The 14,915-nt window shown below is 39.9% G+C and overlaps 1 protein-coding gene across 2 annotated transcripts in view; it reads left to right on the forward strand.

The window, feature by feature from the left end:
• VWA8 (von Willebrand factor A domain containing 8) overlaps positions 1-14,915 on the forward strand; it is a 360,366-nt gene that overhangs the window by 60,155 nt on the left and 285,296 nt on the right. For both annotated transcript variants that reach the window (XM_059902829.1, XM_059902830.1), the window contains exons 5-9: positions 6,482-6,649; positions 11,092-11,256; positions 11,848-11,897; positions 12,627-12,735; positions 14,741-14,845. In XM_059902829.1, coding sequence (XP_059758812.1) covers positions 6,482-6,649; positions 11,092-11,256; positions 11,848-11,897; positions 12,627-12,735; positions 14,741-14,845 — 597 coding nt within the window. The remainder of the gene's footprint in view (positions 1-6,481; positions 6,650-11,091; positions 11,257-11,847; positions 11,898-12,626; positions 12,736-14,740; positions 14,846-14,915) is intronic.

Genomic DNA, 14,915 nt, shown 5'->3' on the forward strand with positions numbered 1-14,915 from the left:
TAAATGGGAGTGTTTCCTTAATTTTTCTTTCAGATTTTTCATCATTAGTGTATAGTAATGTAAGAGATTTCTGTGCATTAATTTTTTATCCTGCTACTTTACCAAATTCATTGATTAGCTCTAGTAGTTTTCTGGTAGCATCTTTAGGAATCTCTATGTGTAGTACCATGTCATCTGAAAACAGTGACAGCTTTACTTCTTCTTTTCCCATTTGGATTCCTTTTATTTCTTTTTCTTCTCTGATTGCTGTGGCTAAATCTTCCAAAACTATGTTGAATAATAGTGGTAACAGTGGACAACCTTGTCTTGTTCCTGATCTTAGAGGAAATGCTTTCAGTTTTTCACCTTTGAGAATGATGTTGGCTGTGGTTTTGTCATATATGGACTTTATTATGTTGAGGTAAGTTCCTTCTATGCCTACTTTTTGGAGGGTTTTTACCATAAATAGGTGTTGAATTTTGTCGAAAGCTTTTTCTGCATCTGTTGAGATGATCATATGGTTTTTATCCTTCAGTTTGATAATATGGTGTATCACATTGGTTGATTTGCGGATATTGAGGAATCCTTGCATTCCTGGGATTAACCCTACTTCATCATGGTGTATGATCCTTTTAATGTGCTGTTGGATTCTGTTTTCTAGTATTTTGTTGAGGATTTTTGCATCTATGTTCATCAGTGATATTGGCCTGTAGTTTTCTTTTCTTTTGACATCTTTGTCTGGTTTTGGTATCAGGGTGATGGTGGCCTCGTAGAATGATTTTGGGAGTGTTCCTCCCTCTGCTATATTTTGGAAGAGTTTGAGCAGGATAGATGTTAGCTCTTCTCTAAATGATTGGTAGAATTCTCCTGTGAAGCCATCTGGTCCTGGGCTTTTGTTTGTTGGAAGATTTTTAATCCCAGTTTCAGTTTCAGTGCTTGTGATTGGTCTGTTTATGTTGCCTATTTCTTACTGGTTCAGTCTTGGGCAGTTATGCTTTTCTAAGAATTGGTCCATTTCTTCCAGGTTGTCCATTTTATTGGCATGTAGTTGCTTGTAGTAATCTCTCATGATCCTTTGTATTTCTGCAGTGTCAGTTGTTACTTCTCCATTTTCATTTCTAATTCTGTTGAGTTGTTTTCCTTTTTTTCTTGCTGAATCTGGCTAATGGTTTATCAATTTTTTTTATCTTCTCAAAGAACCAGCTTTTAGTTTTATTGATCTTTGCTATTGTTTCCTTCATTTCTTTTTCATTTATTTCTGATGTGATCTTTATGATTTCTTTCCTTCTGTTAACTTTCTGGGTTTTTTTTGTTCTTCTTTCTCTAATTGCTTTAGGTGTAAGGTTAGGTTGTTTATTTGAGATTTTTCTTGTGTCTTGCGGTAGGATTGTATTGCTATAGACCTCCCTCTTAGAACTGCTTTTGCTGCATCCCATAGGCTTTTGGTCGTCGTATTTTCATTGTCATTTGTTTGTAGGTTTTTTAAAATTTCCTCTTTGATTTCTTCAGTGATCTCTTGGTTATTTAGTAGTGTATTTTTTAGCCTCCATCTGTTTGTATTTTTTACAGATTTTTTTTCTGTAATTGATATCTAGTCTCATAATGTTGTGGTCGGAAAGATACTTGATACAATTTCAATTTTCTTAAATTTACCAAGGCTTGATTTTTGACCCAAGATATGGTGTATCTTGGAGAATGTTCCATAAGCACTTGAGAAGAAAGTGTATTCTGTTGTTTTTGGATGGAATGTCCTATAAAAATCAATTAAGTCCATCTTGTTTAATGTATCATTTAAAGCTTGTGTTTCTGTATTTATTTTCATTTTGGATGATCTGTCCATTGGTGAAAGTGGGGTGTTAAAGTCCCCTACAAGATTGTGTTACTGTTGATTTCCCCTTTTATGGCTGTTAGCATTTGTTTTATGTACTGAGGTGCTCCTGTGTTGGGTGCTTAAATATTCACAATTGTTATATCTTCTTCTGGGATTGATCCCTTGATGATTCTTAGTGTCCTCTCTGTCTCTTGTAATAGTCTTTATTTTAAAGTCTGTTTTGTCTGGTATGAGAATTGCTACTCCAGCTTTCTTTTGATTTCCATTTGCATGGAATATCTTTTTCCAGCCCCTGACTTTCAGTCTGTAAGTATCCCTAGGTCTGAAGTGGGTCTGTTGTAGAGCATATACGCGGGTCTTGTTTTTGTATCCATTCAGCCAGTCTATGCCTTTTGGTTGGAGCATTTAATCCTTTACGTTTAAGGTAGTTATCAATATGTATATTCCTATTACCATTTTCTTAATTGTTTTGGGTTTGTTATTGTAGCTCTTTTCCTTCTCTTGTGTTTCCTGCCTAGAGAAGTTCCTTTAGCATTTGTTGTAAAGCTGGTTTGGTGGTGCTGAATTCTCTTAGCTTTTGCTCGTCTGTAAAGGTTTTAATTTCTCCATTGAATCTGAATGAGATTCTTGCTGGGTGGAGTAATCTTGGTTTTAGGTTTTTCCCTTTCATCACTTTAAATATGTCCTGCCACTCCCTTCTGGTTTGCAGAGTTTCTGCTGAAAGATCAGCTGTTAACCTTATGGGGATTCCCTTGTATGTTATTTATGCTTTTGCCTTGCTGCTTTCAATATTTTTTCTTTGTATTTAATTTTTGATAGTTTGATTAATATGTGTCTTGGCATGTTCCTCCTTGGATTTATCCTGTATGGGCCTCTCTGCGCTTCTTCGACTTGATTGACTATTTCCTTTCCCATGTTAGGGAAGTTCTCAACTATAATCTCTTCAAATATTTTCTCAGTCCCTTTCTTTTTCTCTTCTTCCTCTGGGACCCCTATAATTCAAATGTTGGTGGGTTTAATGTTGTCCCAGAGGTTTCTGAGACTGTCCTCAATTCTTTTCATTCTTTTTTCTTTATTCAGCTCTGCAGTAGTTATTTCCAATATTTTATCTTCCCAGTCCCTTATCTGTTCTTCTGCCTCGGTTATTCTTCTATTGATTCCTTCTAGAGAATTTTTAATTTCATTAGTTGTGTTGTTCATCATTGTTTGTTTGCTCTTTAGTTCTTCTAGTTCCTTGTTAAACATTTCTTGTATTTTCTCCATTCTATTTCCAAGATTTTGGATCATCTTTACTATCATTACTGTGAATTCTTTTTCAGGTAGACTGCCTATTTCCTCTCCATTTGTTTGGTCTGGTGGGTTTTTACTTTGCTTCTTCATCTGCTGCATATTTCTCTGTCTTCTCATTTTGCTTAACTTACTGTGTTTTGGGGTCTCTGTTTTGCAGGCTGCAGGTTTGTAGTTCCCATTGTGTTTGATGTCTGCCCCCAGTGGGTAAGGTTGGTTCAGTGGGTTATGTAGGCTTCCTGGTGGAGGGGACTGGTGCCTGTGTTCTGGTGGATGAGGCTGGATCCTGTCTTTCTGCTGGGCAGGCCCGCATCCGGTGGTGTGTTTTGGTGTGTGTGAACTTTGTATGATTTTAGGCAGCCTCTCTACTAATGGGTGGGGTTGTGTTCCTGTCTTGCTAGTTGTTTGGCATGTGGTGTCCAGCACTGGAGCTTGCTGGTTATTGAGTGGAGCTGGGTCTTAGCGTTGAGACGGAGATCTCTGGGAGAACTCTCGCCGATTGATATTACGTGTGGCTGGGAGGTCTCTGGTGGTCCAATGTCCTGAACTTGGCTCTCCCACCTCAGAGGCTCAGGCCTGACACCAGGCCAGAGTACCAAGACCCTGTCAGCCACACGGCTCAGAAGAAAAGAGAGAAAAAAAAGCAAGCAAGAAAAAAATAAAATAAAATAAAATAAAGTTATTAAAGTAAAAAATTTAAAAAATTATTAAAATAAAAAAAAGAAGAGATCAACCAAACCAATAAACAAATCCACCAATGATAGCAAGCACTAAAACTAAGATAAACATAAAACTCATAAACTATTCAGTTGCATACAGCAAACCCCAAGTCTACATTTGCTCCCAAAGTCCACTGCCTCAATTTTGGGATGATTCATTGTCTGTTCAGGTATTCCACAGATGCAGGGTACATCAAGTTGATTGTGAAGATTTCATCCTCTGCTCCTGGGGCTGCATGGAGAAATTTCCCTTTCTCTTCTTGTTCGCGTAGCTCCTGGGGTTCAGGTTTGGATTTGGCCCTGCTTCTGCATGTAGGTTGCCCTCTGATGTCTGTTGTTCGCCCAGACAGGAGGGGGTTAAAGGAGCGGCTGATTAGGGGGCTCTGCCTCACTCAAGGAGGGGTACGGAATGCAGGGCCTGCCTGCGGTGGCAGAGCCTGGCGTGACCTTGCAACAGCCTGAGGCGTGCTGTGTGTTCTCTCCGGGAACTTGTCGCTGGATCACGGGACCCTGGCAGTGGCGGGCTGCACAGACTCCTGGGAGGGGAGGTGTGGAGAGTGACCTGTGCTTGCATGCAGGATTCTTGGTGGCTGCAGCAGCAGTGTTAGCGTCTCATGCCCGTCTCTGGTGTCCGCACTGATAGCTGTGGCTCGTGCCCTTCTCTGAAGCTCATTTAGGCGGTGTTCTGAATCCCCTCTTCTCACGCACCCGGAAACAATGGTATCTGACTCTTAGGCAGCTCCAGAGTTTTTCCTGGACCCCCTCCCGGCTAGCTGTGGCACACTAGCCCCTTCAGGCTGTGTTCACGCAGCCAACCCCAGTCCTCTCCCTGGGATCTGACCTCCGAAGCTCGAGCCTCAGCTCCCAGCCCACACCCGTCCCGGCGGGTGAGCAGACAAGCCTCTCGGGCTGGTGAGTGCTGGTTGGCACCGATCCTCTGTGCGGGAATCTCTTCACTTTGCCCTCCGCACCCCTGTTGCTGCACTCTCCTCCACGGCTCCAAAGCTTACCCTGCACCCAGCCCCCATCTCCGCCAGTGAAGGGGCTTCCCAGTGTGTGGAAACTTTTCCTCCTTCACAGCTCCCTCCCACGGGTGCAGGTCCCGTCCCTATTCTTTTGTCTCTGTTTTTTCTTTTTTCTTTTGCCCTACCCAGGTACGAGGGGAGTTTCTTGCCTTTTGGGAGGTCTGAGGTCTTCTGCCAGCGTCCAGTAGGTGTTCTGTAGGAGTTGTTCCACACGTAGATGTATTTTTGATGTATTTGTGGGGAGGAAGGTGATCTCCATATCTTACTCCTCCGCCATCCTGGAGGTCCTCTGACCCATATCTTCTTTATCCATTCCTCTGTTGATGGACATTTAGGTGGTTTCCATGTCCTGGCTATTATAAATAGTGCTGCCGTGAACATTGGGGTGCATGTGTCTCTGAATTATGGTTTCCTCTAGGTATATGCCCAGTAGTGGAATTGCTGGGTCACATGGTAGTTCTATTTTTAGTTTTTTAGGGAACCTCCATACTGTTCTCCATAGTGGCTGTATCAATTTACATGTCCACCAACCGTGCAAGAGGGTTCCCTTTTCTCCACACCCTCTCCAGCATTTATTGTTTGTAGATGTTGTGATGATATGGGCATTCTGAGTGATGTGAGGTGATATCTCATTGTAGTTTTGATTTGCATTTCTCTATTTAAAAAAAAGAAAAACAAATACCATATGATATCACTTATATGTAGAATCTAAAACAGCCAAACTCATGAAAACAGACTAGAATGGTGGTTACCAGGGACTGGGGAATGGGGGATGTGGGGACATGTTGCTCAAAGGGTACAAACTTCCAGTTATTTGATGAATAAATTCTCGGGATCTAATGTACAGCATGGGGTTATAGTTAATAATACTGTGTTATAATCAAATAACTTATAAATTTATATGTCAATTATACCTCAATAAAGCTGAAATTTAAAAAAAAAATTAAAAATAAATAAAGAAATTAAATAAAACCTCACAGTCTGCACGTGTTCTCACTTAGTTTATCTGATCTTCACAAAAATCTTGGTAGGGCAGATTGTAATCTTCATTTCTCGTTTCTATCAATAGTTAAGGAATCTGCTTCCTTAATTGCATTACTGATCCAAAGATAGCTCTCAGTTTTCTGTTTCATTGGGGATATATCTAAAATGTTACAGCTGAAATGAGAAGTAGCCGCATGGCACAGGGAGATCAGCTGGGTGCTTTGTGACCACCTAGAGGGATGGGATAGGGAGGGTGGGAGGGAGACGCAAGAGGGAGGAGATATGGGGATATATGTATATGTATAGCTGATTCACTTTGTTATAAAGCAGAAACTAGCACAGCAATGTAAAGCAATTATACTCCAATAAAGATGTTAAAAAAAATTTTTTTTAAGTAAAATTTACAGCTGAAAGGAGCCTTAGAGACCACCTCTGCTAATCGCTTCATTTTACAAACGGGAAAGCAGGCCTAAAGAGAGAAAATCACTTGCTTAATATCATATTGGCAGGAAAAGCAAAACCACGATCTAGAACCCAGCTTTCCTGACTCCCGGTCCCTATAATAAGAACCACAGTTTAATTTGCATTACAAGTAAAATCAGGCCATGCTCCGCTGTGTTTGATAGTCTCATATTGCTTTTGTTTCTTGGAAATAGTGTGCAGTTCGTGCAGCCACAGAAGGTAGAACTCTCGTTTTGGAAGGCTTGGAAAAGGCGGAGAGGAATGTCCTTCCTGTTTTGAACAACTTGCTGGAAAATAGGGAGATGCAGCTTGAAGATGGACGCTTCCTGATGTCTGCCGAGCGTTACGACAAACTTCTCCAAGTAAGAAAAGAAAAATTTGACTGCTTTGTCTTAGCTGTTGAGCTGTGGGTTGGCCACTTGTTGTATAAGACATGATTGTGTCAGAACGAGGACAAATGTTCAGGTGGCGCGTATCTTGGGCAACTGCCTGAAGTCAGTCATGCGTTTGCAGTTTTGTATGGCCCTTCTGTTTTCCACATCACGTTAGAAGACCTCCCAGATTTTTACTTCTGTTTGCCTATCTAATAACTATTCTTTCTTTTTTCTCCTTTTAATTCTTGTTCCCTTTCTCCCTCCTTTTCCATCTTCTTTTTCCCTTCTCTTGTTTCTCTCAACAAGCCTAATAGCTTCTAGACTGTGCTGGGCACCAGGAAGACAAAGCTGAATAAAGTCCACTTGTTGGGTTCAAGAAGCTCAAAGCCCAGTAGATATTGACAGAAATGAGTAAAATATTTAAAGATACCCTGAAGGTCCCAACTACCAGCATCACCTGCCTGAGTTGTTTGTAAGAACTTCGCAACTGGAACCCCTGCTTCCATCCTGGCTCCCCCAGGGCAGTTAGTGATCGCTTTAAAACACGAGGCAGAACAGGTCATTCCTCTGCTATAAACCTCTAATGCCTTCCTGCTCTACTCAGAATATAATCTAAAATCCTCACAATGGAATACAGGGTCTTGGGTGATCTGGGCCATTACTGCCTCTTTGGCCTTATCTCCTTCTATCCTTCTCCTTTTTCATTCCACTCCAGCTGCTAGTATTCTTTTTATTGTACCATAAACTGCTGGATATGCATTATCCTATCTTATCAGTGCTTTGCACGGGCACTTTGCTCTTCTGGAATGGTTGTCTCCCAGATATCTTCCTGGCTCATTCCTCTACCCCTTTCAAGTCTGCTCAAATGTAATACAGGCATTCCTTGTTACATTGCACTTCACTCTAGTGTGCTTTGCAGATATGGTGTTATTTACGAATTGAAAGTTCCTGCATCAAACAAATCAGTGGGCACCATTTTTCTAACAGCATTTGCTTACTTCATGTCTCTGTGTTGCAATTTGGTAATTGTAACAATATTTCAAACTTTTTCATTGTTATTATATTTGTTATGGTGATCTGTGATCACTGATCTTTGACGTTACTATTGCAGTTGTTTTGGGGCTCCTCGAACCACACCCGTGTAAGATGGTGAACTTCATCAATAAATGTGTGTTCTGACAGCTCCACTGATCAGCTGTTCGTTCCCCACTCTGTGTCCCTTTTCTTGGGCCTCCCTATTCCCTGAGACACAACAATATTGAAATTAGGGCAATTTATAATCCTACAGTGGCCTCTAAGTGTTCAAGTGAAAGGAAAAGTCACTTGTCTCTCACTTTAAATCAAAAGCTAGAAGTGATTAAGCTTAATGAGGAAGGCATGTTGAAAGCTGAGACAGGCCAAAAACTAGGCCTCTTGCTCCAGTTAGCCAAGTTGTGAATGCAAAGGAAAAGTTCATGCAGGAAAGTAAAAGTGTTACTCCAGTGAACACACAAATGGTAAGAAAGAGAAACAGCCTTATTGCTGAAGAAAATTTTAGTGGTCTGGATAGAAGATCACACCAGCCACAACATTCCCTTAAGCCAAAGCCTAATCCAGAGGAAGGTCCTAACTCTCTTCAATTCTTTGAAGGCTGAGAGAGGTGAGGAAACTGCAGAAGAAAAATTTGAAGTTAGCAGAGGTTGGTTCATGAGGTTTTAAGGAAAGAAGCTGTGTCCATAACATAAAAGTGCAAAGTGAAGCAGCAAGTGCTTATGTAGAAGCTGTAGCAAGTTATCCATAAGATTTAGCTAAGATAATTAATGAAGGTGGCTACACCAAACATCAGAGTTTCTGTGTAGATGAAACAGCCTTTTATTGGAAGAAGATGCCATCTAGGACTTTCATAGCTAGAGAGAAGTCGATGTCTGTCTTCAGAGCTTCAAAGGACAGGCTGACTTCTCTTGTTAGGGGCTAATGCAGCTGGTGACTTTAAGTTGAAGCTAATGTTCGTTTACCATTCTGAAAATCCTAGGGCCTTTAAGAATTATGTTACATCTACTCTGCCTGTGCTCTATAAATGGAACAACAAAGCCTGGGTGATAGCACATCTGTTTACAGCATGGTTTATTGTTAAGCTCACTGTTGAGACCCACTGCTCAGAAAAAAAATTCCTTTCAAGATATTACTGTTCACTGACAATGCGTCTGGTCACCCAAGAGCTCTGATGGAGATGTACAATGAAATTCACGTTGTTTTCATGCCTGCTAACACAACATTCATTCTACAGTCCATGGATCAAGGAGTAATTTCGACTTTCAAGTCTTATTATTTAAGCAATACATTTTGTAAGGGTATAGCTGCCATAGTAATTCCTCTGACATATCTGGGCAAACTAAATTGAAAACCTTCTGGAAAGGATTTGCTATTGTAGATGCCATTAAGGACATTTATGATTCATAGGAAGAGATCAAAATATCAACATTAACAGGAGTTTGGAAGAAGTTGACTCCAACTCTCATGGATGACTTTGAGACGTTCAAGAGTTCAGTGGAAGAGGTAACTGCAGAGGTGACAGAAATAGCAAGAAAACTAGAATTAGAAGTGGAACCTAAAGATGTGACTGAACTGCTGCAATCTCATGGAGTTGCTTGCTATGGATGAGCAAAGAAAATGGTTTCTTGAGATGGAATCTGCTCCTGATGAAGAGGCCATGAAGGTTGTTAAAATGACAACATATGATTTAGAATTTAGAACATAAACTTAGTTGATAAAGCAGAAGCAGGGTTCGAGAGGATTGACTCCAATTTTGAAGGAAGTTCTACTGTGGGTCAAATACTATCAAACAGCAGTGCCTGCTACAGAGTCAATTGATGCAGCGAGCTTCCCTGTGGCCTTATTTTAGGGAACTGCCACGGCCATCCCAGCCTTCAGCAGCCACCAACACCGAGGCAAGATCCTCTACGAGCGCAAAGCTGACTACTCACTCAAGGCTCAGAAGATGGTTAGCATTTTTTAGCAATAAAGTATTTTTTAATTAAGGTATGTGCATGTTTTAGACGTAACGCTATTGCATACTTAATAGACTACAGTGTAGTGTAAACGTAACTTTTGTACGAACTGGAAAACCAAAAAAGTTTTGTGACTCACTTTATTGCGGTATGTGTTTTATTGTGGTGGTCTGAAACCGAACCTGCAGTATCTCCGAGGTCTGCCTGTATTACCAATGAAGCCTGCCCTCACCCTTTTATTAAATACTTCAATGTGCCCTCTGCCCCCATACTCCTTTACTCTGCTCTATATTTTTCCACAGAGTCTTCTAATATCCCACATGATTTATTTACTTATGTTTTTAGCTCATTGTCTGCCTCCCTCTACTAGATCATACTTTCACTAGGCCAGGAATTTTGTCATTGTTGTTATCTCAAACTTTAGAACAATGCCTGGCACATGGTAGGTGCTCAATGACTATTTGTTGAATTAATGAATAAGTGCAATGAAGTCTTTAGATGCTGTGATACAAGAGGGTATAAAGAGGACAACAGCAAGGGACCGGGGGGGCTCTTCAAAGGCTGAAGAACAGTGAAGAGCCATTGGAAGGGTCAGGCAGAGAAGGAAGGTATGACATTTAATAGGTGACTGCTGTGGACCAGTTACTTTCATTTTCACATGCATTATCACGTTTAACTTTCGTAACAGCCATAGTAATATCGGTGATATTATTTCCACTTTATACATGAGAAAATTGAGGCTCAGAGGGTATGATAACAAGTTTTTGGTCACTTAGCTAGAATGTGCACCAAGCACTAGAGCCAGGATCTGTGACTCCAAAATCTACGCTGTTTCCGGTCTCAGCTCCACCATATGGTAGTTGCAGGAATGTGGGCAAGTTATGTAACTCCTTTGAACGTCAGTTTATTCATCCATGAAAAGGAATTAAATGTCTATTTGGATTCTGGTGAAAATTAAATGAGAAAAATTCATGGAAAGTGCTTATCATGTATTAAGTTTTCAAAGAATGTTACTTATTATTATTAACATACCTTGGTAGAAATATATCCATAAACATAGTTATTTATTGAAGGTCCCTGGGCAGTCTCTGCTCTGCTGGTGGTCTACCCCTCTAGAAGTACCATTTTATGACTTCTAGCTTGAACCAGTTTATTTTCCTTGCTCTTCGACTGTTCCTTTGTGTTATTGACTAGGGTTTAGAGATCTGACCCACATCACCTTTGTTCCTGGATGCTTCTCCTTTCAAACACCAGTCTTCATTTTGTGAGCCTTCCCTGGTATCCTGTTCCTGATTCCACTTTGCTCCCTTCCTTGACAGTTTGGCTTCGAGAGCATTCTCAAATACAGTTTACCCAGCAGTCAGGACATAAATTCCTTAGCCTGGCTCTTGCAGTTGTGATCTCTATCATTATGCTGCAATTTTTGATTTCTTACTCTTTTAGGATCATACCAAAACAGAATTGGATGCTTGGAAGATTGTCCGAGTTAGTGAAGATTTCCGAGTGATCGCCTTGGGCTTGCCAGTACCTAGGTACTCTGGGAATCCATTAGATCCCCCGCTCCGGTCGCGATTTCAAGCTAGAGATATTTATTATCTACCCTTCCAGGTAAGTAGGAACAAGGATAATTTATTTTATTTTTAAATTTTTATTTATTTTTAATTGAAGTATAGTTGATTTACAATATTAGTTTCAGGTGTTCAACATAGTGATTCGATATTTTCATAGATTATACTTCATTTAAAGTTATTCTAAAATATTGGCTACATTCCCTGTGCTTGTAGCTTATTTTATACGTAGTAGCTTGTATCTCTTAATCCCCTCTTCCATCTTGCCCCTCTTCCCTTAAGGATAATTTATTTTTTAAATAGTTTTCCTGTTTATAATAAATTCAATTACTATAAAAATATTACTATGTTTGTGGATGTCCCCCTCAGTAGTTGATGGAAAGAAAAATGGATATAAAGGTAAAGAAAATCTCTGGAAATTAGAAAGAAAAGTTATTGTGGTATTATTTGTCTGAAAGATTTTTTAAAAAGACCAACTCTTCTTTTAGAAATGACATGTATCAAGAAATGATTTTTTGCTATTAATTACATAGTGTCTGTTTAATTAAAAGGTTGAATTATGTCTGTCAAACATTTGCATTTAATGTTACATTCCTTATTAGTCAATTTGATATGTTTTATGTTATTTTAGGACCAACTTAAACTGTTGTATTCAGTTGGAGCCAATGTTTCTGCTGAAAAGTAAGTATTTCAGATATATATATGGACACTTAACATTGAATTTGTTTTGCCCATTCATTGATCAACTGATTCATTCATTCATTCAACAACTGTTTGAAGAATTTTTCAGTAGTTATGGAACCAGCTGATGATAAAGTTAATAAGACATGATCTTTGATGGCAAGAAACTCAAGATCTAGTAGAGTTTACAGATATGTGTATAAATACCTTACTTTAACACAGTGTGGTAAGGACCATAATTTCAGAGTATTGGGGGATGTTGGGGTTGAGACTTTGTAAGGGCTTCACAAAGGCATTGGCATTTGAGATGGGTCCTAAAGAATGAGTAGGCTTTTGACTGATAGAGAATGAAATTAAGGAATTCTAAGAAAAAGTTTTTAAAGCATGGCATGAGAGTATATGCCTTATTCTTGGGTCTATGAAAAGCTCCCGGAGGCTGGAGTTTGGATTTAGATGGAGAAAGGTGAGAAGTGACGCTGGCAGAGTAGTTTTGGGCCAGGTTATGAAAAACCTCACATATTGGGACAGATTTAAGAAATACATCTGTGAACCTAATCAGCTTCTGAGTTTGAAATGGAATATTATAATATGGGACTATTCCCTAAGAATTAAGTAGTGGATGTCAACTTTTTCGATTAATTAAATTGGCCCAGCTATTTTATATTTAACAGATTTTATGTATTATAACTATTAGAATAAAATTTAATATCACTTCTTGTTTTCCCCTAGAATTTCTCAACTCTTATCCTTTGCTACCACTCTCTGTTCCCAAGAATCTTCTACTCTTGGACTTCCAGATTTTCCTTTAGATAGTTTACCAGCCGCAGTTCAAATCCTGGTATGTATAAAATAAATTAATGACTGGTATACCCAAATGTGGCAAAGAAAACTTAAAAGTTAACCCTTGGAGATTAATCATTTCCATTTGCCTTGTTATACTCTTCTATAAATATTGCAAGGCCTGAGATTAATTTGCTGTGCAGCCCAGGAAACTGTGCAGAGACCAGTGATGTGTTCTGAGTCCTTAAAGAGCTTACAGCCTTGGACGGGGGAAGGTAGACACGCAGCTCAGGTGAAAGTTCCACAGAGGGAAGGAGGACTTCTACTTGATCATGCAGAGGTCTGCGGCAGTGTAAGTCATGCCTCAGACTCGCCCCAACCTGAGGCAGGGGAGCTGGGACTTTCGCACTCAGCACCATCAGTCTCACTGGTTAGTAATCGTCCCAGGGGGCACATGTTCCCAGGCACTAGCTGCTCTCCCACTCTGGGAGCCAAGCTGGCTCCAGGAGCTCAAGGGCAGTTTTCTCTGAAAGACCTGCAGCAGCTGGCTGTTGGAAGGGAAAGCTGGGAGGCACATGAAGGAGGAAAATGGGTGAGGGGATTTGGTGGAAAACAGATGCTGTCCACCACAGTTTCACGAAGGTCATGACAGTAGTGTCTGGAGTGTTCCCCAGGCAGAGGGAACAGCATGGGCCAAAGTTGTTAAATTACAAAAGGGCCTGGTGTGTTTTTCGGAGAATGATAATAAATTGTATCACTGGAGCCAGCATGTGTGCCAAAGAGAAAGGTTAGGACCTTATTGTGAAGTGTTTTGCATGGTGAGTGAAGTTGGCTGGATTTTCTGGTGTGGAAGAAGTGGCCCATTAGACATTATTAAGTAGATGGGATGTGTGGCAATCAGATGTATGTTGGAGGAAGACACCTCTGCTGGCAGCGAGGTGAGGTGGGGGGAGCGTGGATGCACAGGGAACAGGTAGGAGACTCTGCTAAGGAGAGCATAATCCAAGGTAGCAGTGACACCACTTAGACAAGAGAGTTATTTTTAATCTCTTGTTGCTTTTTATTTTACGTTTCCTGAGGGTCAGTGAGTTAGGTTTCCCAGGTATTGTTTACACTGTTCTATACATCTGGAACAGCAATTTTCCTCCTATTTATCACATCTTCTACTTTTCATTCTTTTTGTTTTTTCCTTGGAACTTTTTACTTTGACAATTCTCAGATCTAAGAAAAAGTTCAAAAATAGCAAAACATAAATCCATAATCCCTTTAACTAGAATCACCAACTTTTAACATATTGCCACTTTTGTTTGCACTTTTTTTTTTCTAAACAATTCTGAAAGTAAATTGTAATCAGTATTCTTAAGTACTTCAGTATGCAACTTCTAAGAATTAGAACATTCTTCTACATAACCAGAACACTGTTATCACACCCTCAGCATGTTAACAATAATTCTGTAATGTCATCTAATAGACAGTCCATATTGAAATTTCCCTAGTTGTCCTTGTTAGTAGACTTTTTAAAGTAGGGTAAACCGAATTGGGAAAGCAATTTGGGGGGAAGGATTTGAGGATAATGAACACTTTCTAACTTTGTAGTTATAACAGTGAAGCTAGGAGTATGTGGATGAGATTAACTCAGATTAGGAGTAGAGGAAAAAGAGAAGGTACTTTGCAAGGAGTAGGATAGGGAAATGTGTTCAGACATGTAGTTTCAGACATGCTGAATGGGAGTCTATGGGATATCCATAGAGTCACATCTAATGGGCAATTGAGAGTTTAGGTCTAGAGCTCAAGAAAAAGGTCAGGACTGGAGACAGAGACATGGGAGCCATCAACACATACACGGCAGCTGAAAGATGAGAGTGGGTGAGTTTACCAAGGGAAAGGGTGTGGAACAGGAAGAGGAAACAATGAATATTTGCTTTTGTAGACTTCTGGAAAACATGAGAAACTTATTGGGTATTGTTTATAATGCAATTTCAATGTCATAGGTACATTTTGGTTAAATTTTCTGTGATTATTTTAGGTGTTCTTCATTCCTATGTATTTTTCCTCCTAAATAGGATTCCTTTCCTATGATGTCAATCGAACATGCAATCCGGTGGCTTTACCCGTACACTGTTTTACTAGGACATGAAGGGAAGATGGCTGTGGAAGTTGTTTTAAAAGTAAGTATCTGATGAGGATATATGTATGTGTATAGCTGATTCACTTTGTTATAAAGCAGAAGCTAACACA

This window comes from Balaenoptera ricei, chromosome 18 (assembly GCF_028023285.1).
Source record: "Balaenoptera ricei isolate mBalRic1 chromosome 18, mBalRic1.hap2, whole genome shotgun sequence".
NCBI classification, from domain to species: Eukaryota; Metazoa; Chordata; class Mammalia; order Artiodactyla; family Balaenopteridae; genus Balaenoptera; species Balaenoptera ricei.